The following is a 27,948-nucleotide window of genomic DNA, read 5'->3' on the forward strand; positions in this document are numbered from 1 at the left end:
TGGCAAAGCAAATTACTGAGAATGTTGTGAAAAGACTAAATTAATTACACCAAAACGAACTAGATCGCGTAAACTCTGGAGACAGTATCTAAAGTGTTAATGTCTAAATGTTGTAAGTGTATGAACTTATTAGAATGAAGGAAGAAGCGAAGTCCCTTACTTTGGATTGGCAAACGGACACCGCATTTGTTTATAACTTACACGTCTAATTTCTTCTAGTAAGAGAGTTCTGACCTTCTGAGAAACACGTGAGTATAAAGCGAATGCCATTTTGGAAGTTATTTGTAATTTGCATGGAGTAGGCATATATTTCTCTTCTCCTCTTCCGGTCTGCTTTATGTCACTTCATTATTCAAAACTCCACTACTGAAATTACACGAGGTCGGTGTCACACCGAATCTACGAGAGCTTCAACATTGTTTATCTTCATAACTATGAATAGTCTTATTGACAGTTATACAGCTAAGCCAAAGCCAGACTTTCCTTAGTCTGTGGGAAGCAGGTAACTAAAACAGAAGGTAACTCAACAGACATCTGAATGTTTGTGTTAAGTGCGTACGTTGTTGGAGTAGTTTATTCAAAATATGGCCCGTTTATAATGTACTTACTTGCATCAAGAAAGGGCTCAAATTCCTATGGAAATTGCTAGTAATTCAGGAGCTATCCAGTTAACTGCTAAATTTTCTACGTATATGAACGAAAGTCACAGTCCGATGTTTAGCGATCTTTCATATTGTGGAATTATCAAATTCAGATCTCGGGCTGTAGAATGGCTATCCTGATTGAGATTCTCCTTGGCTTTCCTCAGACTATCCAGCCAAATGCCGGGATAGAATCGTAAATTAAAGAGTAAGCGCTTTCTCCCACATAATTTAAAATTTACTACTCACCAGTCGTCTTGTCATCCGACTCTGTGTAAAGTAATTACAAGATTACTTGAAAGAGATTTGGATCACGTGATGTTATAGGGTGTTTTTGGGCGATCAGCAATGTGAGAATTATTATCCAGGATACAGTAAAACCTACCATTTTCGCGGTATTCCATAAGCTGTTGGTTGACAAGGTCCCGGAACTTGGAATGTCTGGGGAAGCCTACCCCATATCCCGTCATGGCGAACCATGAGCCGACAGTGAGTAGGACACATTCCGAGTCCTGTCCTACCAGGTACTCCAGTACCGTCGCATCGTAAATGAACGCGTCCAACTTCCTGCAAAAACAAGGAATTAGAATCAGCTGAGTGAGAGTTCAGGTTCTCACGGCGTCGAATTTGTTCACGGTTGTCTTCTGGGACGTTGCGGCATGTACTCTTGTAGAAGTTTACCGACGTTTCAGAGGTGCTTACCACCTCCATTAGGGAGATGATCACCCTGAAGTTGGAGGTAGTAAGGATCTTTGAAACGTCGATAAATCTCTATCGTACAGTACGACGCGACATCTAAGACAAGACCAGGCGATTTAGTTTCATACAAATCATACGAGCAAGTCCTCCAAAGGTATTGGAAATGCAAAGGAATGGAGGATGTGGTGGAACAAATAAAGAGGCTGAAGTGACTAAATGAATTATTTAAAATGGAAAGAAGTAGAAATAACGGAAGGGACAAATAAACAGAAAAAGAAGAGAGAGAGAGAAAAAAGGGATTTAATTCAGTGTGCAGCGTCATGGAAGAGGCTGAGCAACGCTAGCATAACGAGAACTCTTCGCCTGCGGAGTTCTGTGTGAGCTACACCGCACAACACACAAGTGAGAGAAGTTGCCGTTCTTTCACGGCGCTACCACAAGGATTATTAACACGGTTTTATTTTAAAAACAGACAAAAAAGGTCTGAACGAAACTGGGGCCTCAGAGCATTCTAAATTACGAGATTTTAAGCCAGTGGTAACGAGGTCAGTGTTGTCAGAGGACACTTCCAAAGTAATTAACAAACGCAACAGAAGGTAATCAAACAAATAATTACACCCTCAGTCACTCGTAAAAGATTTTGAAATAATCTTTGTTTCTTTGTTTATTTGGTGATTGTCGATTATGATAGTTTGGTTTGTCACATTGTGTGGTATTTTTCTCCGAAACGTTGGTAACTACTTAGAGCTACAGAGTGCCCTGACTACTCTAATTGACAACCACACTTGGTAAATTGTTGTTTCACTTGGTACAGTTGTGGACAGAGACAGAGTGTCTGACTTGAGGACGTTCGTCCATAGAATGGTGAAAGTAATTACGCGATGTTGTGACGAGCAGCTGAGCATCGGTATTAATGCTTACCCTTCCTTGACGGCCTGAACACCTTGCATGACAGTGGATCGGTTGAAGGGCCTCATGTACGAGTGCATGGCGGGGAAGTTCCTCCGTAGAACCGCGTCTGTGTTGCCGTGTGGTATAGTGCCGAAACGGAACGGCGGTTTCAGTGAGTGGGGGTTACTCAGCTGTTGAAACAGACAAAACGATACAGCTGGAAGATGAAAAGAATTTGGGTAGCCCTTTTAAAAGTTTTGCTGAATTCATAGTTTAATATCACTCTACATTTAAAATAATGGTATGGTAGTATAACAGAGGAACGATTCTCTGGTATAGTTACTTGATGTGTTATTCTGTTATACAACTCCATGAAACTCAGTTAGCGGGGACATTTCCCACCTTTTATGAAACTATAAAGTTCATTGTTATGTACTCAAAAGCGCGTTATTGGTCCGTATCCAGAGCGAGATGATTGAAATCCACACCTTCGCATTTTATCAAGATATATTTTAATATTATGTGAGATTTGAGGTTAGAACGGCGATTGGTACAAAGGTGGATGATGGTGGGTACAGTAAGTTTTTCCGAAACGTCTTTGATATTTACCAGACTGCACGGTGCTGCATCCCTTAAGAAAGCCATCATAATTTTAACACTATCCTTAAAATTACGCCTAAAACCTCCTAACGGTATCCTCTCGTAATATTTTCCAAGATATATGTATTTATTATCCATCTCATGTGTGCTTCATGCCCCACCGTTTCATCGTCCTAGATTACTTCGCCGTGATAGTATTTTACGTATAATACAAGTTCTGAAGCTCATAATCCATTTATTCCGAGGCTCGTGATACTTCCAACCTCTTAGGTCCTTGGAAGTCTTCTTTTACTTCGCCCTGAATAAAATATGAACAGACTATACCCTGTGTTGGATTCTTGTCGAGTCAAGTTAAGGTGAAAGCCACGTTTTGCTGTTTTATCGAGATGGACTGCACGTCAGAAGCAACTTGTGTGCTGAACCGGCTTGTGTCTCAGGGAATGATTGAACGCACGCCGGTCCGTTGTTTATCTCAGAAAGTAGACAGATAATGTATAAAATATTGACATTCTGTCTGCATAGCGTCTTTATAAGTTACATGGAAAAGTGTCCAGCCCATTATTTGTTTTTATGTTAGGGACAATAGTAAATTTTAAACAAACTTTCGTCACTAATTTATGCGTTTCGAGAATATTGCATTGTATTATCTGTCTTCCCTTTATACTGGAGCTCGGGACAGTGATTCACTTGATCGGCCTGCTTATTTGAGTTTCTGCGACTATCGAAAGTACACGACGCAAGATTTTTCTTTCTTAATCAAGCTTTAAAAGACACGTATCCCATCAAGCGGTTTTCCAGTTATTTACAGATAACTACTCTGAAATATCTAACAAAGAGTGACAAGATTTTTGTAGGATAAATTAAAACTGGAAGACGGACAGAGGAAATGAAGAAACGAAGGGAGCAAGTAATGAAGACAGTATCCCCCGTTGAATTTTAGTGGGCCTCTTCAATCGGTAAATTATGGCCCAACGACTACAAAAGGTTTACAGACAAAATTTGTATCACACGACTGTTGTAATGTAACTTTCTATACTGTTCTTCCTACACTTTGGTTCTAGCACTGGTAATGTCTATCTCATGTAAAGACATCACACAAGCACTGAACTAATGGTAAGTGACGCGCTTGTTACCTTTGTATCGTTAATTCCTGTGAGGTCGTGAAACTCTTCGCGTGTGATCATGAAGGCTGCAAGGTTCGCTGTGTAAATTGCCAGGAAGATGAGCGCAAACATAGCCCACACGTTGGCCATGCAACGCGCAGTGTATCCTCGGGGACAATCTACGTTTACGGCCGCCTGGAAAAGCACTGCCCACACGAGCCACAAAGTCCGACACAGTGAGAATCTGTGTTCCCTAGGCGCCGTCATCTGTGGACCCAGAACGTGAACATTTGCCATGTGGTCATTTAGATAATTAGTGTTTATACTCGTATTTTGGATCTGAGAATTAAGGTAGTGGACAAATGGTGAAATAAGGGATCTAAGGTCCTCGCGGCGGTGAAGATCTGGAGATGGGTCTTCTGAATTGTGACACCGTGTGGTTTTGTAGATGATTTCCAAAGTTTCGGAGAAACATATCACCTTAATTTTCAGCGTGAAGATGGAGACGACACTCAACCAGACCGCAAGGCGTCACAAGCTAGGAGTCCTCAGTAGACATAGGATATTATGATCTACATGACGGTAGATTACCAAGTTAACCGTAGTGACTGACATTTAGAAGTTATGAGGGCGACAGAACGGTTGAAATCAAGCTTCTTTGCTGTTTTGGGTCACGCGTTCTTTAAGAAACCTTACAAATAGAACAGTCAACGGTTGTTTCATCCGGAGACCTGAATGATCACAGTTCCTTCGAAATAATCCTGTCTTCGGAAAACATCAGCGTTGTTTTCCTGGCTCTTTGACACGTAGCGTCATCCCGTTGAATCCGACAGTATCTTTCATGAAGATCCAGCATCACGGTTTGAAATGATTCATTGTGCATATAAATGTTGCTTTTTAAGTTTGTTAAAATGAAGTAAGATTTTCGTGTCGTGCATGAACGTAAAATATGGCGTACTTCAGAAGACAAATTAAGGATCAGTTCTCTGCGGTAGGAATTTAAGGAATGTTCCTAGCTAGTATAATGAAGACATTCCTGAAATCAGAACTTGTCTAAAACATTCCAGTCTGCGAAGTCCTTATTGGTTTCTACGAGATTATTTTACAAAGTTGTAAAGATAGATACTAAGTGTTCTTTTATCAGGTTATATTCTTCCTTTGGAAATGTCAATGTTTCAGTGAAATTATTTTCAGAATATGCGTAAACAAGAAACAAATTTATAGAAAATGGTATTTTACTTTAACGCTTGTGAAGAGTACAGAGTAAGATGCATTATATGGGCTTTAATTGGTACGACTTATACTGGCTCGTTCGTTTAAGAATAACTTAGGGTAAAAATTAACTTCGTTGACCGGAAGCCCACTTTAACAAATTTTGAAACCTAATGTTTCAGGAATGATTTACAAACCTTCCTTTAAATGTCGTTGATCTTCTGAGATGTAAATTTGTGTTGATTTGTGGGTAGTTACAGGTCCACACGTCGCTACAATCTACAAGACAAACACCGAAATCCTCCCCGCCATGAGAATCTCATCTCGTTTTCTTCAAGTTATTTTATTTCCGCATAGCACTTGCTCTGAAGCATGTTATGATTAATTTAGAGTGAAATACGAAGTAGAAGCAGTCTTTGACCGTCCTGAAGGGCTCTCCTTTTATAAGGATTCTTCTGATAAAGTAAGATATAAAAAGTACCTTCGCATCGTATCCGTATGGACTAAGCCATTCGAAGAAGAAAATTGTAAGAGCAGCAGCATGAATTGCAACCAGGGCTACCAACATCCACATGGCCGAATCAAATGGTTCTGAAACAAAGATTATAAGATTAAATTATTTCACCTTAATGTGACGTGATTTTGTAAAGGCCTTACGTGCTGCGATGAGATTAAAATAATCATGTAGTTTCGTAGGGGTTTACCAACTTTTCAGAGGAGCATATCAGCTGAATTTTCGGGGTTGAAGATAAGGACATGAGTAATTATTATAATTAGACTACTGTAATGACATACAACGCATTAGGAATGTTTATATCTAAATTATACAACGATAGTAAATCCTCTTCTACTCAGTTCGTTAGTGACACCTGAGTAATAAATGAATTGATTTTACATTGGTTTGGGATACTTTGAACTTTTAATTACGCTAATAAAGGGCTCTGCACAGTAACATCATGCGTTGTTGAGTTGTTTGCAGTGCGATTATGCGTTAATTAACTAATCAAAAGCGCTCTGTTACGAACCGTCGAAGAATTTACCTGTTTGAGCATAAGCTGAATTTGTTGGAACACAAATTTTCGTTATGCATCGACAACGATTAACCTTCTCGTAACATTATTTTATTAACCATTGTAACACAGAGTGTAATTTAAAATAAAATAATGTGGTAGCTTGTGTTAACTGCTGCCGAATTATGTTTTGGGTCGGGTTTGGGACCCGGTGACCGGCAGTCTAAAGTTTTAATACGATTTTACACCTAATTGTAAACACATCAACGTTAAAGTTCCTACTAATTTGTGATTTATCACTGCAGTTAATCTATCGAAGCACGAAATTCACGTAACAACAGTGTGTCCCAAAAAAAGATTGAAGCGCACATTCAGTTAATGAAATAAATACACTTTAACAAACGAAACTATAACGTACGTCAGAATTGACACTTAGTGAATTAGCGAATCTAGTGCAGGTGTTCAAAATGCCCACCGTTACCTTCGTGGCACAGTTGACAGCGGTTAGCAACGTACTGATGAGCGACCATTTTATTATAATGTGTATACATATTCTTGGGACATTCTGTATATGTATACTTTCTGACAAGCTCTTAGTAGGCTCACCTAGTAAAGAAATTCTTCGTCTTTTATGGAACCCAAATGTTCATTGCCGTGGTTACAAGAGTGCATCACCACAACGATCTCTATCTTGAGTCAGATGAATTCAGTTTACATGTACCATCAATTTTATAAAAATCTGCTTTAATATTGTCCTCTCATCTACGTCTAGGTCTTTTGAATGGTCTCTTTCCTTCAGGATATCTAACCCAAATTTTGTTATTATTAATATTCTTCATAATGCATTTTAGGCACATAGTAAAATAGAAATGCATTAAGCATCAAAAAAACTTGCCTTTCGTAAAGAATTAACATGTTCTCCTGCAGATATTTATTACACTACACGGACTACATGCATGTCGAACATGTTGCCTATGCTGGAGCTGTGTTGTGGCCTCTTTGTACTATCTCAGCGTTTAGAGGTGTCTGTGATCATCCAGGAGTGATGTGACTCAGCAGTAGATTCTGCGTCCCCCCCCCCCCCCCCCCCCCACACACACACACTGTAAATACTGATGCAAAGTTAAAGAACTTTATTTTCTGCGTTTGAGCTAAGTCGCCGCAAAATGGAACTCAAGTGGAAGAACCAGCTTTTCTCTACGTTAAACAAATGAAAAGACTAGAAACCTTCAAATTTTATATTAAATGAACCTATGAGTATATAAAAAATTTTCCATTGCTTATTTCACAGTATTTATGACAAAATTAAGTCAGTTGGAAAGTCGTGACGTTGTGTGTGAAGTCTGGTCTAAATTACGGATACATCGAAGTGAATTTAAGGCAATCAGCGAGACTGATGCTAATAGAAAATGGAACTGCATTCATTATGGTCTGGGAATTTCATGAATAGAGATTCTTTTGTAGTTTCAGTCATAGGTAGTAAGAAGTAAGAAGTGAAGCCATAAGTAGTAGTGTACGTAATGAGGAAATGGACATTGAAGTGAATTGAACATGTTCAGGGTAGAATTCAGAGGTTCGATTATGCGAGTAGCAGTGTAAGATCGATAATTTTGCATGGGAGAGTTATTAGGTGCGTTTAAAAAAAATATAAGACTACCAGCCTACTGCTTTCATAGACGTGGACCTGTCTTTAGGTTACGTTGTAAAATTGTCTGACCGACTTTATCAATCGTATATTTTTGAAAAGTCTTAGATATCTTAATTAATTAAGAATTGGGAACAGCTCAATCTGTTGGATTCAACAGAATAGATGTCTCCCCCATTTTATTTGTAGACAAAGGAAGAAACGTAGTGATTTATAAATATTTTTTAAAACTTTTTCAAATAGACGATTGATAAAATCCAGAGGAAAGATCATTGCCAGACTTTCAGAGACGAACTATCTAACAAAATTCATTCAAACTTGGTACATTAAACGTACACTGATTTCTTATCAGTTTGATTCATTTTAAGAGCCACTCAGTCTACTGACAGATTTCAATGAGATCAGAGTCTTAAGAAAAAAACATACTCCATGGAGTCAGGCAGTTGTGTCTGCAGAAGGGTTAAATCTGTATTATATAGTACAATTTGATGCCTCTCGCTTTACTATTGTTAGTTATAACCTTGTTAAGAAGGGGTTTCCGCTTATGGATCGCTCGGTATGCCTGCTCATGCCGAAACAAAGTTTTAAAAAGTTGTATTAACATCTTTGTTGAAGACTGTGGCTTAATTTTAAGGTGTCTGGAATCGGACAAAAGTGTTTCATATCAGGCTCAGGGCTGCGAATTCGTTATGGAGCAGTTTCTGATAGGATGGAGTGTCGATTAAAAGGTCTATTCTTGGCCTCTTTCTCTTTTAATATGAAGTGCCACTTATAACAGTTTGCGTGAAAAGCTATGAATAATGCGCACTGCTAGGCATACATAATGCAGGAAAGTTTAATGAATTTGCTACAAGCAGAAAATGTTATGAATATATTTGTGTTTTTTAGAATTAAAAAGCTGATTCCCTTTTACAAATAAACTTGTGATTGTTTCTTGCGAAATAAAGACACAGCCTTCACTGTTTTATACTCACTCACGCTTAGAATTAAATATAAAACTTTGGTGTCATTAATGTGCAATGCTGAAAGGAATTATCTTTCTTGATAAGCCTACAGACCGAATAGAAATGACTTACCTAGAAATGCTGTAGGCGAGATGATGCCAGTTCTTTTGGCTACCACAATAGCAATTCCGGTATCTAGGAAGGGTAACGAGAAATCGATAGCTTGCGATCTCTCGAAATTTATCTTGAGAGATGTGATTACCATATCTGCGTGGTGGTTGATGAGGGCAGCTACTAACCCGTTCCAACGGCCGTTCTGTGGAAATATCAGTAACTCTCAGAGTATTCTGTGACGTATTTCTGATCAGGCAACTTTCTTTATTCTGGATAAGAAAATTTTTACACGTGTTCCCGATTATCAGTGTTATTTAAAGCTTAGTGATATGCATATACATTTAACTTTGCGTTATGCCTTTAACATGTATTTATAGGTTTCATATGATTCTCAGATTAAACAAATATTATTTTCAGAAATAAAATTAAGTTAATCTTCTTTGTATTGGAGACCTGTTGTGTTCTCTTTGAGGTACAAACTTGAATTTTAAATATTATTTAGATTAGCGTAGTGCTTCTAAGTGCCTTTTTTTGTTCTCGTCTGTAGGTGTAAAGATTTCAAGTCTGGGTAATGAAAAAAAATAAAGTTTAGCGATCCCTTGTAGATATCTAGGGGGTCTAACGAATGAGGTGCTTAAAAGTAATAATTTGTGTATGAAATATTATGATTTTAAGTCCTGTGAGTGTAACATAGACAATTTTTCTTTTAATTTTGGAATGTAGAACAGAGAAAATGAAAAATTGTTGTTTACTCAACGGAGTACAAAATTATAAGAGAGTAATGGGCGATCTGGTATAGGTTTATCGACTTTTTCTGTTAGTTTTATAGTTTACAATTTCTTGTGTGGTTTAAATTTGACACATTTCTTTCAAAACACTTACATCAATAGTTTTATTTAGTTATCCGAAATATTTTCAATTTCATATACGTAATGTTTAATGAAAATTTCTAGTACCTCTACATATACAGTATTAATGATTTATGTGTAAAATTGAGTGAAGATCTTCCCTACTAAATTTCATTTCAGTCTGCAGAAACATGCAGAATTGTAGAGTTTTCTTTAGCCAGGTAAGCGGTGGGACTCCTTGGGTGGTGGAACAAGCCATGGCATAGTCAGCACTTGTGAGAGACAAGACGTAAGAAATCATTTACCTGTTATGAACGAGATTCCAGTCTGTTATCTCAGACTTCGAGTGGTCTTAAACATAGTTAACCTTAGAGATAAATTGACAGCAAAAATATAATCACAAGTTGGATTATTTATTTTATTAAAATACAACACTACCTGTAAAATGTCGAAATAACAGTACGTTTTAACGACAAACACAGACAGAAATTTATAAATCGCTTGAAGTTATTTTTCCTTCAGCTAAGTGAAAAATTTAAAACAATTTTACATGCGTTAGAGAGAGGAGTGCAAAACCTACTGTGACATGCAGAATATTAGATTATGAGAGGCGTACGGTCTATTGAATAATGCACATGCATTCTTACTTACGCTCTGGGCTCCCCATTTTCCATCCTCGACACGGAAGAGATCGTACGTAAAGCCCAAATCATCTGCAAACTTTTCCAGCAGATCGATGCAGAAGCCTGAGCAACATTGATAGAAACTGCCATTCAAGTGTGCTGTTGGAATGTCCACTCTGGAATATTCAAACATGTCAGTCAAGTGATTAACTCTGAACCCCTTCTTGTTTAAATTGGAAAACATGATGTGGCGTCATGTACGCTCAAAGTGCATGAAATTAATGCATAATGGGAAGTCAAATTTCGCATGTTGCATACCCGAAAGAGTTCATAAATTGTTACCTGGTTGTATACCGAAATTTGTGTGAATTTGCTTCTGGTAAATAATGGTACAGTGAAACTTACTTGAGATATATGTATAACTTCATAATTATTTTAAAAAACGACTTATCGTGGTATCAAATATTTATCTTAGAAATATTTTTCGGTTTGTTGTACGTTTCACACACTCGGAAGACCCAGGTGTAGATGGGAGAATAATGTTAAAATTGATGTGATGGAAATGGTATTGGAGTGCGTGAATTCTGTTTATGTGGCTCAGGACATGGGCAGATCATGGGCGTTTGTAAACACACCTGAATACAAGAACAGAGCCAGCTATCGAATTGTACATACATACCAAGTGGCGTGTATCTCAGTGTTTATTGTTTGATAATATTTATATAATAACTCGGCCATTGTCACAAAGCTTTGAAGACTCGTTGGAACAAAAGGTGTTATATGCGGGTTTTTCATTTCCAGCTATACAAAATGCATTCTTCTGCGCAGATATTACTTCTGTTAAACAACAATCACAAAACAAAGACCTTTTGTCTGGTTAAAATGAGAATTAAATTCGTATGTAATTCAACTATTCAGTTATGTCACTTCCACTTCAGTAAATAAAAAAAAACATTTCACTGAAGCGGATATAATTTAAAGCAAATGTATTGTTACGGAACATTGGTATAGTGCTGAAGTTAAGAATGCGTGGAGCTATACCTCCACTCTCCCATATATCTGCATGCTGTGGTGCTTAATTAAACATCAGGGACAGCTTTGACTTTGCGATGGAAATTATGGCTTAATGGACAGGAATCGGCCAGTCAAATGCATAACTTTGCTGTTTGATGAAACAATTAGAATTAATTTTGGCTTGCCGTTGTTTATGTTATTAACAAAGATAGTTTTTATTTCATTCCGTCACATAACCTCAACTGTACTTTTGTTCGATCTGAAGGAAGTTGTCTGACGGTGTAAAATGTAGACTGTCTCTGTGTTAGGATAATTTTTGCATTTCGAGGAGAGAAAGATTGTAAATGGAACAGTCACTATTTATTTACGAATCGTTGAGTTCATTTCGCTCATTTGAATGTGTAAAATATCATGACAGTTCCTGCAAACTCTGTAACTCTTCTGACACATCTAAAATAAGAGGAACAATAAAAAAATTAAAGTTCGTGAGTTCACTGAACAGAAGTCTGTTGAACTTATGTTCTCTCCGAAATTTGAGGTTTTCAGGGCGGTGAAGACGTCTGCTATGGACTTCTGAATTGTGTATGCGTATTATGTATAATTTGATCTACTTTTCTAAAAGGTTAAGAACCGGTGTAATCAAGTTTTTTTGTCTTAATAATTAAGTGAATAATAATAACAACAACAATATGGTAATAATATTCAGTGAAATTTATGAAAGGGGATGAAACTAAAATTTATGGTTCTTTGTTTGGCATTTCCCATTGTTAGCCTACTTTCCTTATTTTACAAGAAAACAAATTTTTTATTATCGTGCTCCTGTGTTAGCCGATGTTCGTATTTGCCCTCCCTAATGACATTTTGAATGAAGAGATCGATTTTTTTATAAAACTTGACATTGTATCATGCCACTAGCAATTGCTCCACTTCTGTACATTTTAATGTCTTGCAATCTTAAAACTATTGCAACCATGCCAACTTCTAACGTTTTAGCAACGATGCTGCCACTTAACATAAGGTAATGTCGTTTTGTGGTTGTAATTTTTCGAGAATCACTCAGCTTTTGTCAATGCCATATTTTTGGAAAATATAAAATGCTAACATGGTAGCAGCAGGAAATATGTATTTAACTTTCAGTCTGATTGCAGTAAGTAATGAACCGCTTGAAGTAAGCAAGTGAAGTTTTGCATGGTGATAGGTACTATACGCTTAAATGTTGTATGATACACTCCATTATGTTAAAATTACTTACGTTTTGACAACACAAAAATCTAAGCTTATAGCTGATAAATTAACTTTTTAAAACCTAGTGATAGTCATATGTACAATCACCTTTAACAATTAGTAACTGTGCGTTTTGGCCACAGAGCGTATTTATAAGTTCCGTATGATTCTGAGAGTAAAATTTACTTCAACAGCATTAAACATCTGATCTTTGTAATGGTTACGGGTTGTTTTCTTTGAGGTAGGGACTGATATGGTTTTTGTTAGCTACACAATAGACATTGCAGAGTGCCATTCGAAGAACGTCACAAATCACATAAATCAGGAGTAATATAAACTCAAAATAATTACTTTAATTATGCAGTACCTACCCTTCAAGGTCGATTTCGCTGGCTTGTCGACAGAAGACGCCCTTATTGAGGGTACACTTTCCAGTGACAGGGTCCGGTGGCGCAAGGTTGATATAGGGAGGCTCCTCCAGGAAAGTGATCTTGAGATGGACCTTCTCTGGCACTCCCTGGGGAGGCGTGTGTGTGTTTCCTGGCCACACGATGTCCTTTATATCCAGACCCTCCTTCTCCCATGACTTCCACACCCCGATCTGTGAAGTAAAGCAGAAATAAAATTAAATTGAATTCTAAACTCTTGTGTCCCTCTGTGTGTGCTTAGCGAGAGATCGATAACGTTACAATGTTTAAATATGAAATTATGCGAATTCGATTTTAAAGTATAGTTTCAGGCACAAGTTTTTACCATTTCGTTTATACCTAAGAGATTTAAAAAGTACTGCAGGGGTCCCGAATTGTTTAAAACTACAGTAGACTACAGTGAACTGTGTCTTGTGCAACGAAGTGAAAAACAGGAAGTCCTATTAGCTTCCTAAAGTATGTCTATACGTTTTCACGTGTCGTTTGAATTGTGGGGTACCCCGTCATCCTTGAAGTAGATTTGTAATCGTGAAGATTACTCCATCATTAGGGTGATCAGTGGAAGCAGGAACATGGAGGCAGGAAGTATCTCAGAAACGTCGGTAAACATACATGACACGACGACAACAAAAACCCAGAAGACAGTCACCTTCATATTTACCGCCGTGAGAACTTGAAATCTCACATTTAAAATCCTCTTTTATGTCTTGTAATCATCTTGAATTCCTATCCATAGTTACATAACCGTTGATAATCGGACTCCTGCTTTAACGACATTTGTGACTGAGAATGATCTCAGAAACAAGATCCGGAAATATTGGCACAGTCGCTAGGCAATTTATATATTATGCTCTCATCTGTATATATATATATTCGCAGGTTTAACGACGCCTTCTAAAATCGTATCGTTAATATAACGTCAGATAATGCGATGATGATGATGAATAACGTTGGAAGTGGTGTAAGAGGAATTGATCGTGACTTATTTTAAGGGAGGGACTGAAGTAAACCATGAAATATCTGTAGAAATCAAGAGTGTTAACTATAACAATGTGAAGTTCGCCCCCCCCCCTGGTCGTAGTTCGATTCGATCTTAACTGTTGAATTGATAAAATCTGTAGTCCACACCCAACAATTAGCTGATTTTTGAAGCTGTCTCACAAGCCGGACTATTGGGGTTCAGTCGAAAACCTACAGAAAGTGCAGCAGTTTACCGTTTAATTTTCGTACATAAACGTTACTCTTGATTTCCGGTCACTGAACAGCTGTACATTACTCAACTTAGAAAGTGTAGTTTCAATTAATTAATTAATTATTAGCATGGTTTCTGCAGTATGAACTAACTCTAAATTATGTAACTTTTAAAATATGCGAGAGCCCTTGAAACAACCGAATACAATTTTTCAGGAACGTGAAATTTTGACAACAATGTTAACGAGTTTGCAGAAACTGGAGTACAGAAATATCTCAGGCATTTTGGGATGATAAATTCATTTAATTTTTGTAGCGAATACTTTTTTATTTCTATATTGCGCGTTGTATTTTTGTACAGTAGGGAAACTTGCCACAAGCCTGGATCGTTAGTGGTGGAGTTCATACCTAACCGAATATTGTCTCTCATGAGGCAGATAAAAAACTGAACGAATGTCTGGTATTCTAACTCGAAAATTCTACTATCGTAAAACAAACTCCTCTTTTAGGCCCTTTCCTTCAGTCATTTAAACACAGGGCACGCCTCTAAACAGATTTCCCTAAGGATTACTTAATCTCTCTGTTTCTGCTTCAATTAGACGCTTTATATTATGTTTTGCCTCATAAGATTCTTTTCTATACCTCGATGCTACAAGTTCAACACGTCGTAACCTTATTAAAGCATCTAACTAAGTCACAAATTTGCTTATTAATCTCTCTTTCTCCAGCCTGTGTTGTACTGTTATTTCTTGCATGCAGATATTTTCCTTTCCAGTTTAATTTCGCAAGGTTTTAGTATATTTCTCGCTGACCTTTTAGAGTCAATTGCAGTTTGAGGTTATAGAACAGCCTTCTTATTTTAACTCTTTGACATTTTACTACCATTCTCATCAACTAATTCGTTTACAGCCGTGCAGATAGTAACTTTTTAAGTGACCGCGTGTTTTTTTTTCAGTTTCTATTTCAGCCTAAACCCAATGCCAGGCCTTTACACGAACCGACTCTGTTACGTTTCAGTGTACCAACCCGGCGGGGTACTCTGTGCAGTTGATACATTTCACTCTAATTACATTGACTCTTCCAGGTCCTCATATAACCTGGATGTGTTGGTTTTTTTGTTACTTCGGTATTTTTTATTAAATGTTATTGCATTTTACCATTCTGCCCTGGTGCGCGGGATTTTAAATAAAATATCTCTGTACAAACTGACAATTTTGTAACATCAATACATTATTAACCATAATGATGACAGTAAGCACCTCTGAAACGTCGGTCTGTTTCAGACAGACCTCCAGCTAACATAGATTGTTTCCACCACACACACGCATGCGCCCTAACACAGTACAGTTTTTCAAATAACATTTTCTTTAAGTTACAAGTTATATTATGCATACCATGAGAATTGAGTTTAATAATAATGTAGTATATGCCTTTCCATGTATTTGAAATATATTTACATCCAAACCAATGATGCATACACGTCCGGAAAGAATTTTGAAAGTATAAGCCACTAACTAAATTTCTTTGCAACACTTGGTTTTGGCTATCCTGTCTTATATAGCAGCATATTCTGTATACCGACTAGAGCATGGATAATGAAAACATACATTTGAGATATAAATTATGTTGCAAGGAAATCAGCTATCTTGAAATGCCTTGTAAGAGATGTTTGAAGTTCGCTTGTGAACGAGGAAAATAAACTATTTGAGAGAGCATGGAAAGAGAAATACATCGGAAAGGTTGGTAATGAGAAATTCGAGATAGAAAAAGAGGCCTTTCCTCTTTACATGCTGTTGGCTGCAGCTTCAGTTTTCGCAGGTGTTGTATACAAAAGCGTTCATTTCTCTCTCAGTCTTTTAAAAGTAGAAGTTTTCTCATCGCTAAAGTAATGTGAAATATTTCTTATGTCACCTGGTGTTGCGTTGGCTACAGTCCACGACTTTCCTTCTAGCTCTTGCAAACAGATCTGATTTTAGCAGCTTGTATGCAGTCTCTATTCAGCAAAGTGAAGCGCTTGAAATATTCTGAGTTCCAAACCGGAAGTGATGGAAACTTACAACTGGAGTCGTAATTCCAGTCATTTGTAATCACACGGAGAAGTAAGGGAAGTATGGTCTTCACCTACGTTTATCCGCCGGACTTCGTCACACGACTCAGAAACGTCATTAATATTAATTCAAGTTTTGTTTAAAAGTAGGAATATTTGTGTCTTTTCTCAATAGACAATTCGCGGTAGGTAATTCATGGAAGTTAGAGGAAAGCCGCATACAAACACATAAACCAGAAATTTATTCTTAAGTTTCGTAATGCGAAATTGAGAATCGCCACTTCCATAACTTAATTTCAGTTTTTAAGTTCTTTATTTTCCACCGTTGAGGCACATTATCATAACGCTTGGTTCTCAGTTAAGGGCTTTATTTCTGATCCGGAAATTTTCTAGTCTCGGAGTAAACGTTAGTTTAAATTTATTTGAAAAAGGTGAACTGTTAGGATGAAGCAGTGGTCTACCTTCGTGATGACGACAACAGAATGAACTGTTAGACTCAAGAGATAAGTAATCTGTGAGTTACTGGAGGTTACATTCTCTGACCTGCTGTTGGCAATACTGCTTTTATGCTAACCTGTTCCCACACACGGCTGTTGGCTGTAGCTCCATGCCCTGGTCTGAGGTTCACGATGATCAATTCTGCTGCCCTCAGTCGTCCATCTTGGTTGAATTCTAGGGTCGTCGCCTGGTGATCTCCATCCACAGAAACGTTCCTCAAGTATCTGTAAATTACAACAAGCATAATAACAGTTTGATAAGCGATTGTGAAATACGTCCGATTTATTATAGTTGTACTGAGTTAAATATTTTGAAATTTGATTTGAAAAATAAGATATTTTGGCGAGATTCCAAATCATTGACTTTTTGTAAATCTGAACGTATAACGTACTTTCGAATAAAATTTGAAGACCTGGAGCGACAGTGAGCTAAACTTTTAAAAACTGAGGGAATCGGAATTAAAGTTGAACGTGGTTACTCTGATTCCACATTGCAAGATTCTGAAAGACACGGATTTAAAAATAACAAACCATATGTGACTTACCCCGCGTGTCTATAAAATCAGATTGATGGTGACATATGTTTCTCACTATTCCAAATTTTCCAATTTTGTGGGTTAACCCACTGTTGGTTGGAAATTATTAGCTTTTAAAGAAACGATTTTGATCATGGATTCGGTTAGTTCAGGTATACTTATTACAATCGACAAGAAGGGCTTGTGTACTTGTACTTATCTAAGTTACGCTGTTAATGTATATATTATGATTATTTATTTTTAATTAATTATCGGAATTTATATCCCACGTTGCCTTAAATACGTAAAATCTGCAAGAGCAATTTTGATAACATAAGTTTATGTTACTGTAAATGTGTTGTAAGCCTGCGATACTTATTAGAAAGTTTTGCTTTTGAGTTGACATAATATGTTTCCAAGTTGTATTAAACTTAAGCGAAGTCACCTAACAGTTTGTCAGAGAAATTATGCACTAATTGAAGTTAATGAGGAAATATTTGTCTCGCAATACCTGCGTCCTGTAATTATTCGTTATGAAATTTCCATTATTTTCAAAATAATTTAATTTTATTAATTGAATATAAACTCATGTATCAGTACGCCGTAGAAGCAAATGAAGTAAAGTTTATAAAATAGAGGCTAGCGATTTAAGTCATTGACCTACATTGTGAACTACGTTCTAGCAACTGCTCTGCGGGAACCATTTCAATGAACACACTGGAGTCAAATCAAAATACAGTTTCATGTTTACAATGTTTATTAATGTTACTACTCTGCAACACAAATAGAACACGTAACAGTCATTCCAAATGCATTTAATTTGATTTTGGTAACGTAGTGCAACAATGACTTAATTGGGTGCAATTTTATCCTTGTACTATCGTAACCGATGTGATGGTTCATATAAATTTGTATTAACTCCATGGAGCAGGGTCGTATTGAGGAGCTAATAGTCGCTAGCTGGTCAAGAAATCTCAGTTTTTTGTAGAAACCTAAGGTTTATTATTCTACAGTGTTCAGAAGAGCTTGCCACCGGTCCCTATTCTTAGTCACATGAATCTATTTCAGAACCTCACATGTTTCTTTAGGATTAATTTTAATATTATCATCCATATACGCTTACGTTTCCAAGCTCGTCTCCGTTCGTGTTTTCGGACTTCAGTTTTCTCTACGCTTCTCATGTCTGCTATGCGTCAGAGGCCAGTGTGAGACGAACGTATTTCAAAAATATGCCTGTGTGTACTCCGGATATGAATTTATCTTTTCTCTGATTGAGTTCGACGACATTTCATGATCGATTTATGTGATTCGGCAAGTACGTGTTAATATCGACAATGTCGATCGAAAATCTTGTAAGGTCGCGTGATAATATATTAGAAATAAAGCTCTGCTTACGAGAAACATGCCAGAAAAGAAATCGATGTCTTTCAGTCGTTGGTTTGTTTCGTTAATGCAGACAGCAAATTCTAAACTCGTTAAAAAATGTTATTAGGCGCATTGCAAATGCCATCCGCCCTTCTGTACGCATGAAACAACTTGATAACAACTGAACGGAATTTTATTATGTTTGGTATTAGGGAGTTTTACTAAAATTTGTCGATACATCTAGTCTTGGTTAAGAGCGGACAAAAATAAGGGCCACTTTGCACGAAGACCTACATTTATTCCCGCGCGCCGATGTGACTGGGTGGGGAATCTCCAGGCCATCATCTTGGTTACTATGGTTACCGTCGTTGCCTAGGTTAAATGTTGAAAGGACGATGGTAGTGAAGATGCCGTAATTTTTACGTTATGCGTGCATTTCCTAACTTATATTTTCTATGTCTTGGTTGAATTCAAGTGTAGAAAGATGGATGGATGGATTGATGTACTTCAGGTATCTTTCTTCTTCTTGTTATCATCACCATTTCTCTCTGTTCTTCCCAGTCATTAACTCTCATCTCTTCTTCTAGACCGTCGTCCATCATTGGTGCCTCGTTACATGACCAAGCATTCCAACTTTACCAAAGCTTCGTATAAAATATGCCTGTGAATTTATTTCTTAAAGTGAAAGCATTGTTCTGCAAGCACACTGCATGAGGGCAACACACATGGAATAGAACACTGTTTCATAAGTCATTAATTTATTTATCTGTCTTACTCAGATTTCATTTTATTAGGTCTCGGTTTCTTCAGAATTGGTTGTGAAAATGTGAAATCCTTGTCATTAAGTAGTATTCTGGGTAGGAAATAAGTCACATCGCACGGCTTCTACTTACACAGGCGAATGCAACAAAAATATACTAGCCTTTTATGTTTTTTAGAGCGTCTTTAAGTTGCTGACATTCTGCTGTGAACAGTGACCGCTGAAATCTGGAACAGAATTTTAAACGGGAGGCACAGCTTTTGATTTGCCTTAGCGCTGCTGTGCAGCTGACAGAACCTTGCCGTAGTTGTCTTGTTTGCGACATGAATAAACCCCTACGGTCACAAATCGTTGAAAAAATTCGAGTTTCAGGATTGCAATTGTGACACGTTATGAATGTGCCTGCTTTTCATATTCGTTTCTGATTTTTTTTTCAAATGGTCCTGCGCAGGAGTGGAATTGAGTACGTAGAAACCTGAAAATTAATCTAAGTATGTTATCTAAAAATCCATTTTTACCACAAAGGAAACATCGCGTCTGCATTACAAAATTTAGTTGGTTAATGCTGTTGAGGGAAATAATAGCTGTTTATTTCGAGAATAGTATGAAATCCGTAAACACACTCTATGGGCAAACTGTAGTGTTACTGAATGTTAAAGTAGTTGACACACCGTGATTTAAGGGGTTAAAACTACGCAACTGAATTGTAAGAACCATACTTACGTAATTGTTTGCCCATTTGATGTTTTTGTTGTTTGGGAGTTGGTAAAGTCAGTAAAGAAAGAATCATGTCAACCATTTTATCCCGGCTAATACTTTGAAACACGAAAAAAAAAAACTATTTTGTGAGGTGTTTGTGCTCTGTAAGTTGAACGTACTCGGCAGAGGATATGTACTTATTTCTGAATAAAAATAATTGGGTGCAGTGGTAGATGCTCATTTGTTGCGTATATGCAGACGATTTCGCTACGGAACACGTCACTTAACTGATTAGATATCCATTTAACGCTAATATACTTCATCTGCGAACAGGTGGGACGGAAGAGCGCGCTTATTGATTGCTTGTGAATGATTTATGTTATTTGTAACAACTGTGATTTCAGATTTAATTTCGTTGATACGTACATGAGCGAAAATTATTCTGGTGGTCTCTGGCGACAATTCAGTAACGTTTTAATTGGTCTCAGACGGGGAATATCGGACGACGTTTTATATTCTCACGGCAGCGAGTATGAAGATAAACTGTCTTGTGGGATATTGCGCCGTATAGTCTGGTAGTCAGGGCAGTCGTCCTGATGATGGAGGCAGCAAGAACCTCTGAAACGTCGGTAAACTTTTATCGGACCACACGGGCGCGGCATACCAGAAAACAAAAAATAATGGTGTCTCCTATATATTATTAATCTTGTCCGTACGCCCTTTTGACACGATGACCTTGAATGTTAACAACAAAATACCACTTAGGATGGACCCCGTAGGTCCAACGTGGTTGAGTAACACTGGTGTAGTCTAAGTAGAGCGGTTTACAAGACCTCCAGTTTGTTCTCGAGAGATACAACTTTGTTCTATTTTGTTAATGAAATGCTTGGAACATGTAGAAGCTCTCTGCAAAGGACGTGATGCATATAATACAGTTATTCTAACTTTATGTCGACTGCAAAGAAGACATAAACAAAAGACGGCACACGTGGACTGAGTTTCCATTCCTTCAGCACAGTCTGCGGATGAAATGGTCCCCGTTCAGCGACCTTATTAGCTAAAAGGGCATTCTTACGTAGTAACGCAATTATTAACTAGGTAGACGCAAACTTACGCTCATTCGACAAGATTATAATTAAGTTGACACGACAGTGAAGTAACGTGATTATACATTTATCGAAAAAGTTTGAGGAGACTGTACAAGAGTTGTGTGGTTACCACACAGAACTTTCAGTAAGCTCACATACTTCCACACACCTAGGGATATGCATATGACATAGAATTTCACTTATGGGCGGATTCCCAACATTCTTAAGCATTTCAGACTATTAACTTTGCAGATGTGTTTGACTTCTCTTGCCTGCTTCAATAAACTGCTACATCAACACTGTTTGAACGTGATCCATAATTAAGCGACTTGCGTGCAAGTATAGTAATATTAACTCTATGTGTCATTCCTGTGAAACGTCGGTAAACTTCTACAAGGCTACCCGACTCTATAACACAGAAGACAGCCGTCTTCGTGCTCACCGCCGTGAAAACATTAAATGATACTGAATGGTTTGTTAAAGAATTTACGCTCAGTAATAACAGTATCTGTAGTTTTTGTTGTTTAATATTCACAGAAATATGAGTATTTTGTTCAGAATTACGATGTGTGAGGAACAGTCTATTAGTTGTGCACAACACTTAAATACGTTCGATTCTTGTCTTAGACTTGTATTCATAGCTTTGTCCTTATTCGGAACTACGTAAGTTTGATCTCTGAATTCATTTGGTGGGTTTCCATTATGTGAGAGACACGTTATAGAACTTCATGGCTACCGCTCTAAGGCGATATATAACCTTTAACCTTAAACATGACAAAGAGGTTGTCTGTATGACGTGAGTCAGTCCGCCTGCTCTCAGGAGAATTATCTAAACATTAAGTACCTTAAGCATGAACCCCCGTAGTGCAACCAGAACTGACATTGAGCCACATTACTTAAGCAGCTCTTTAGGGACAACACGACACTGCTTTTCTGATATAATCCGAGTCTCTGTGGTAATTCCATAGGCATCTGCAGGTCCTAAGCATCGTGGACTTGACGCTGATGCAGCTGCAGGGTGTCCCACTTATAATCCAACATTTAGCATGCGGTGGCTATGCTCTGCTAACTCATATCGCGGTAGTTCGCTGACTGCTGCTGCTGTGTGATGTGCCGAGTTTCACTTTAAGTGAAAAAAACCCCTGTGGAACTCGTTCATTTTTAAAGTCAGGGTCTACTGACACACAAGCGCACAAGAAAAATTTATATCTTAAGGACTATTAATACATTTTTAATGTGAAATATCGCAGCTGGATGAAATATATGCATTTTGAATTGTTTGTGCGTTTTTATTTAAGTTCGTAAGTAAGTTTGTTAAACCAAAACGTAAAAAGTTTGGTAATTAGTAGTATTTCTAGGTGTTTGATCTAATGTCTCCAAACACTCGTCTATTGACACGGTAATTCCATCGCGTATTGAAATAATAGCAGAGACGAAACCTACAGGACAAAATTATAAATTTAAATATGTTTTGATAATGACTTCTAATTGTATTTATCATTTATTCTGTTTTTAACGTAGAAAGTGACGAGGAGATTTGTAGCGATGCCATAAGTAAACTGATAGCACGAGAGGATTCGTAGTGAACATACTTCAGTACAATATGATATTATTCACGAGAATGTTTGGCAAAGAATACATTAATTAATTGTGCGTGTAGGTCGTACACAAATTACCATTGTAGCCATGTTGTTCTCTTTGTTGTTTCAAAGGGGGCGTAGTACTTAAAGCAAAAAGCACTAAAACATCTGTCTAGGTCTCCTTCCGTTGTAATGCCATGTAGACTTGAAAGGAGAAACCATCGTTTTTGAGGAGTTTGTTGCTTCTGTCTTCAGGACTGAAGTCCGACCTCCATATCCAGCCCTGAAGATAGTAGCATTATGCTCTTCCGAAACAGTAATACCATCGGCAGATCAACATGCCTTTGTAAGCCACACGACTTCATCGATAACTTCAACGCGAACAGACAGACAGACTCGCTGTAAACGCGATCCTTCAGACGTGATTTGAGAGTGCGGGAAGCTTCTGGCGGAAGCTGGACTGTTCTCGCTCTCATTCCTGCTATTTCTCTGCTTTTTGTCGACCAAACTTTCTTCCTCTGACTATCGAAGAGAAGGTGCCAAGTGTAACTGAAGGCGACGGTAGTGACAGTTTTCGTGCACGTGTAGAAGTAAAAACTTAGGAAAGAAACCAAATTCAAATATAATTTCTTTCTCTAAACTTGTCTCAGTGTTTCTTTCTTTGCAGAAAACAAGCCAGATTCAAATATAATTTATTTCTATCCTTCTGTATATGCATTTAAGTTTTTATTTCTTGCAGTAGTTTATTTAAAAATGTATTTCATTTTTAGACGTGTTAATTATAAATTAAAATAATACGTACTCTAAAAATATTTTGCCTCGTTTACATTCCAAAAACACTACGAAACGTTTTTCAGTTTTTACACTGATGCCTTATTTAATTTATAAATAATTTTGGCCAGCAAGATGAAAGATGCAATACACCATGTCAGTCGGACTGTAGGTACTGAAGCAAAGAGGACACTTCTGAAACCTAGGCGTAGACGGGAGAATAATAATGAAATATATCGTCAGTAAATAGAACGTGGGGAGCTGGTCTGGATTCAGCTGGCTCGCGTTATGTTCCATTACCTTCGGAGTTATAAATTTGTGTTTCGTAGCCTATGTAAAAGTAAATTAAAGTTTTGGCTTAGGCCCATTGGTATCAAGTAACCTGTGGTGCTGTTATAACGATATCCACTGGGTCGCCTTTTAAAGAGTTTCTGTGTGGCAGCAGTAGCAGACTGTGGCTTCGGCTTCGTTACAACTTTACTGACCTGAAGAACTTGTCTCCTTGTCTCCAGCGCGCTTCGCCTCTTCCTTCACAGGACAGGTGAGGGCTGAGCACAACTTCATTTGCTTCGTCTAGGGCGAGCTGCTCCAGGCCTTCTACGAACACGCGAACCGCTCTCGATAATTCAGTGAGCAAGTGCTCGTCGTTTGTAGGGAAATGTACTCCTGTAGCAGATAACATAACACACAGGGTTTATCTTCTTTGCATTCTCTGTATATAGTAAGATATAGACACTGATTTCAAGTGTAATATTAAAATCAATCTTTGAGAAACACGATACCCCATATGAATATACGGATTCTTGAACAACTCGATAACTACCTAAACATGTAATTACATAAAAAATAATCGATCTTTATGAAGCTCACAGCCATTCCAGAAGTCAAGAATTCTGGGTGTTTACCAATGTTTCTGAGGGATGTAACGTAAAGTCTACCCTGATTATGAAGGCGACACTTTCCTCTAAGGCGTTCTAACCACGTGCAGGTCTACATAGCGTTACAGCTCTTTAAGTCCGTGGGTACACTGGTTCATATTTCCGCACACTTTTGCGTGGAAGATGACCCTTAAAGATGAATGTCAGTTGGCGATGATTTAGTGTGAAGCAGCCTTAATATTTTGATACGTTGAAATCCCATCTTTCGGTCGAAGGGATAAAGGCATACCTCCGGCATTAAGGCTAAGTTGTGAGACTTATTTCGCTGAAAGCTGTCAGACCGGGCCACAATATCCCAAGAGATAAAAGTCTTATAATACCGAGTGAGAAGTTGTACCCTGTAAGCTTCGAGCTGTCTTCTGCCCTTCTGATCTGCTCATGTTTCCGTGTGTGCGTGTGTGTGCGTGTGTGTATGTATGTATGTATGTATGTATGTATGTATGTATGTATGTATGTATGTATGTATGTATGTATGTATGTATGTATGTATGTATGTATGTATGTATGTATGTATGTATGTATGTATGTATGTATGTATGTATGTATGTATGTATGTATGTATGTATGTATGTATGTATGTATGTATGTGTATGTGTGTGTGTGTGTGTGTATGTATGTATGTATGTATGTATGTATGTATGTATGTGTGTGTGTGTGTGTGTGTGTGTGTGTATGTATGTATGTATGTATGTATGTATGTGTGTATGTATGTATGTATATGTATGTATGTATGTATATGTATGTATGTATATGTATGTATGTATGTATGTATGTATGTATGTATGTATGTATGTATGTAATATCTCAGATGTAGGTGATAGTACGTCTTCATAGAATCGTGCTCTGTTAAGCTACGCGACAAACTTTGTAGTTTACGTTTCATGCACTGAGGGTAACAAGCTGAAAAAGCACATTATGAAGAATATCATAATTTTTATTTCTCATCACGTGTTAAAACCTGAATCGAAGAGATCGCGTAGAAGGCCTTATTCGCAGATGTAAAGATAATATTAAGATGGATATGCGAGAAATTGGACTTTACAGTGTGGACTGAATTAATATGGCGGGCTCTTGTGGACTCGGGAATGAACCAATATATTGAGATTGCAGGTTCTCACGGTTGCGAGTATGAAGATGGCTGTCTTTTTGGTTATTGAGCCATGTAATTTGGTGCTTACTGCCTCCATCATCAGGCCGATCGTCCTGATGGTGGGGTAGCAGCACCCCTGAAACGTCCGTAAACATCTACCAGATTATACGGCGTAACAACCGAGAAGTCAGTTGTATTAAAGGATTATTTCGTGAATCTACATGAACCACACGATCTTTGTAATTCTGAAATGTTATGTTTTCTTTGCTCTACTGGCTGAATTCTTAATATATTATTTAGACGAGCTTCGGCTACAAAGGACTAATCATAATCATATCTGGAATTAAAACAGGGGTGTGATGGGCCAAAGAAGATCGAATTATGAATTAGGATGGAAATAGTTTTGGCCTGTTTTAAGGTACTATACCATAATTTATTTGTTAAGAAATTTTGATGAACTTCATACAGTACCCTTGACCTTTTGAACGGGAAAGAAGATGGTTTAACACCCAACCGCGTATGCCGGGAAATGAACTACGTAATATGTCATATGATCCTCTTGACATTATGCTGTGATCAGTACGAGTGTCCTCAGCCGTTCAGGGTCTGAAATCTTTAAGAGATTTCCGGTGGAAGGTTTGCGTAATCATCGCAGTAGCTCATTACAGGATCTTGACCTCATGCAGTTCGGATCATCACAGCATATTTTCTTTTCATTAGTTCTAATTTTGTTCTGCCATATTAGTTTGCGTTAGCGAAGTAACTTCTTTCATGAGGAATTCCAATCTGTTCTCAACCTTTTTGAACTAAATTATCTAGGATTACAGATCGAGACTACAACTCACAAAACTATTTGATACAAAGTTTAGTCAATACGTTTGTGTTTTAATTTCCGAGAGAGAAGACGAGAGTAAACGGGAGATGTGAGGAATAACAACAAAGCAACGAACAGAAATCCATACACGTGTCTAGATTTATCGAACTTTTAAATTATTAGTGTTATTTGCTACATTAGCATTTGCTTTATATGTTTAAAATTATACACAATGAATTTGATTGAATCATGTTTATTGGAGATTTGTTTTACTTTTATGCAATTCCTGTTATAAATTATGTTTGAATTGTTAATTCTGTGAGCACGCAATTGTTTTAGGTCTAGTTTACAGTTACAGTACAATTCTTGCTATTGAAGTTTGTTTAGGATTGATTGTATTTATCATCGCTTCGATATTTATGTACAGAATGTTTGAATTCGTGAGGACAGTACTGATGTCACAAATGTAGTCTGTTTTAATGGATTTGAGCAACTCTCTGTCTGCCCCTGCAGAATGTGGGCTCAGATTAGGACATCTCGGTGTACCGAATCTAACAGAATATGTGTCTCACCCCCTTTTTAACTTGAAGACTTTAAGATGGTTCATTTTTAGAAACTTTTTTATTTGTAAATCAAACAAATAAGAGGTCGTAGTCCATACGAAGGTTAAAATCTCAGTCTGAGAAGAAGGACTTACCTTGGTTGGGATTTATGACACGATGTTCCACCACTGGAAATTATTTCCTAGATTGTTCTTTGTTAAAATAAAGGTAAAGAATAAATCACTTTAAGGATTGAAGATTTTCTTGTAGATAACAGCATGTTAAAGCACCTGACATTATAGCCAAGATTCCTGATTATCATTACACCATACGAAGACATTAGATCTTTGATGGTTTTCAGTGTGATTATACTAAAATAACATTTCTTGTCTGTCTGGTGGAATTATAATAGCCTTTTACAGTAATTTAATATGATGAAATTTAATGTAATCGCTTTCTTACGAGAGATATGAAACTTTTAAACTTACGGTTCCCCATTTCAGTAATTAGTTTTCATGTTGTCTTGGAAGATGGGCTGCCATCTATATCACCTCTTTCAGCCAGCTACAGAAACCTTCCTTTTGTGTGGAGATTTTAGACGCTTAGACTATAGTTTAGGATAGAAATTTCAAATACAAGTTCCATAAACAGGATCTACACGGTTTCAAATTATGGTATTATTTGATGTAATAATTTCTTTTATGACTAACTGATTCCATATCTTAAACCATTTTCTCGCGCGCGGCTTACTCATCGACCTGAAGATGTAGGCAGCAAACACATCTGAACTTTCTGTTGGCTTCTACCACAATACACGGCGCAACTACCCAGAAGACCGCCATCTTCATACTCGCCGCCGTGAGAACATGAAATCTCACATTATCTCACCTCTAAGAAACTGGGACGGGAGCTTGGTTTTATAGTGCAGTCTCTGTGTACATGCCGTCCTTTTCATTACAGAGCCAATATGTCTACATGATTACGTCTTGATTGTGTCACGGAGTTCTGGAAGGGGCGATAGGAGAGAGTGGAGGGCAGTTACTTAACTTACCCCC

At 37.5% G+C, this 27,948-nt stretch overlaps 1 protein-coding gene and 1 long non-coding RNA gene across 4 annotated transcripts in view; one reads left to right on the forward strand and one right to left on the reverse strand.

Annotated features, from left to right (window-relative positions):
- The window catches only part of LOC147873633 (uncharacterized), a 61,245-nt gene that overhangs the window by 12,243 nt on the left and 21,054 nt on the right, over positions 1 to 27,948 (forward strand). The window lies entirely within an intron of this gene.
- The window catches only part of LOC110834473 (glutamate receptor ionotropic, NMDA 2B), an 80,829-nt gene that overhangs the window by 8,749 nt on the left and 44,132 nt on the right, over positions 1 to 27,948 (reverse strand). For all 3 annotated transcript variants that reach the window (XM_087350252.1, XM_087350253.1, XM_087350251.1), the window contains exons 7-15: positions 23,995 to 24,175; positions 16,809 to 16,956; positions 12,940 to 13,169; positions 10,359 to 10,506; positions 8,878 to 9,061; positions 5,628 to 5,737; positions 3,965 to 4,201; positions 2,262 to 2,422; positions 1,027 to 1,208 (exon numbers count right to left, since the gene is read on the reverse strand). In XM_087350252.1, the coding sequence (XP_087206378.1) occupies positions 1,027 to 1,208; positions 2,262 to 2,422; positions 3,965 to 4,201; positions 5,628 to 5,737; positions 8,878 to 9,061; positions 10,359 to 10,506; positions 12,940 to 13,169; positions 16,809 to 16,956; positions 23,995 to 24,175 (1,581 nt within the window). The remainder of the gene's footprint in view (positions 1 to 1,026; positions 1,209 to 2,261; positions 2,423 to 3,964; positions 4,202 to 5,627; positions 5,738 to 8,877; positions 9,062 to 10,358; positions 10,507 to 12,939; positions 13,170 to 16,808; positions 16,957 to 23,994; positions 24,176 to 27,948) is intronic.

This window comes from Zootermopsis nevadensis, unplaced genomic scaffold (genome assembly GCF_977971745.1).
Source record: "Zootermopsis nevadensis isolate Lab colony 2312 unplaced genomic scaffold, Znev_1.0 Znev_ptg000017l, whole genome shotgun sequence".
Taxonomy (NCBI): Eukaryota; Metazoa; Arthropoda; class Insecta; order Blattodea; family Termopsidae; genus Zootermopsis; species Zootermopsis nevadensis.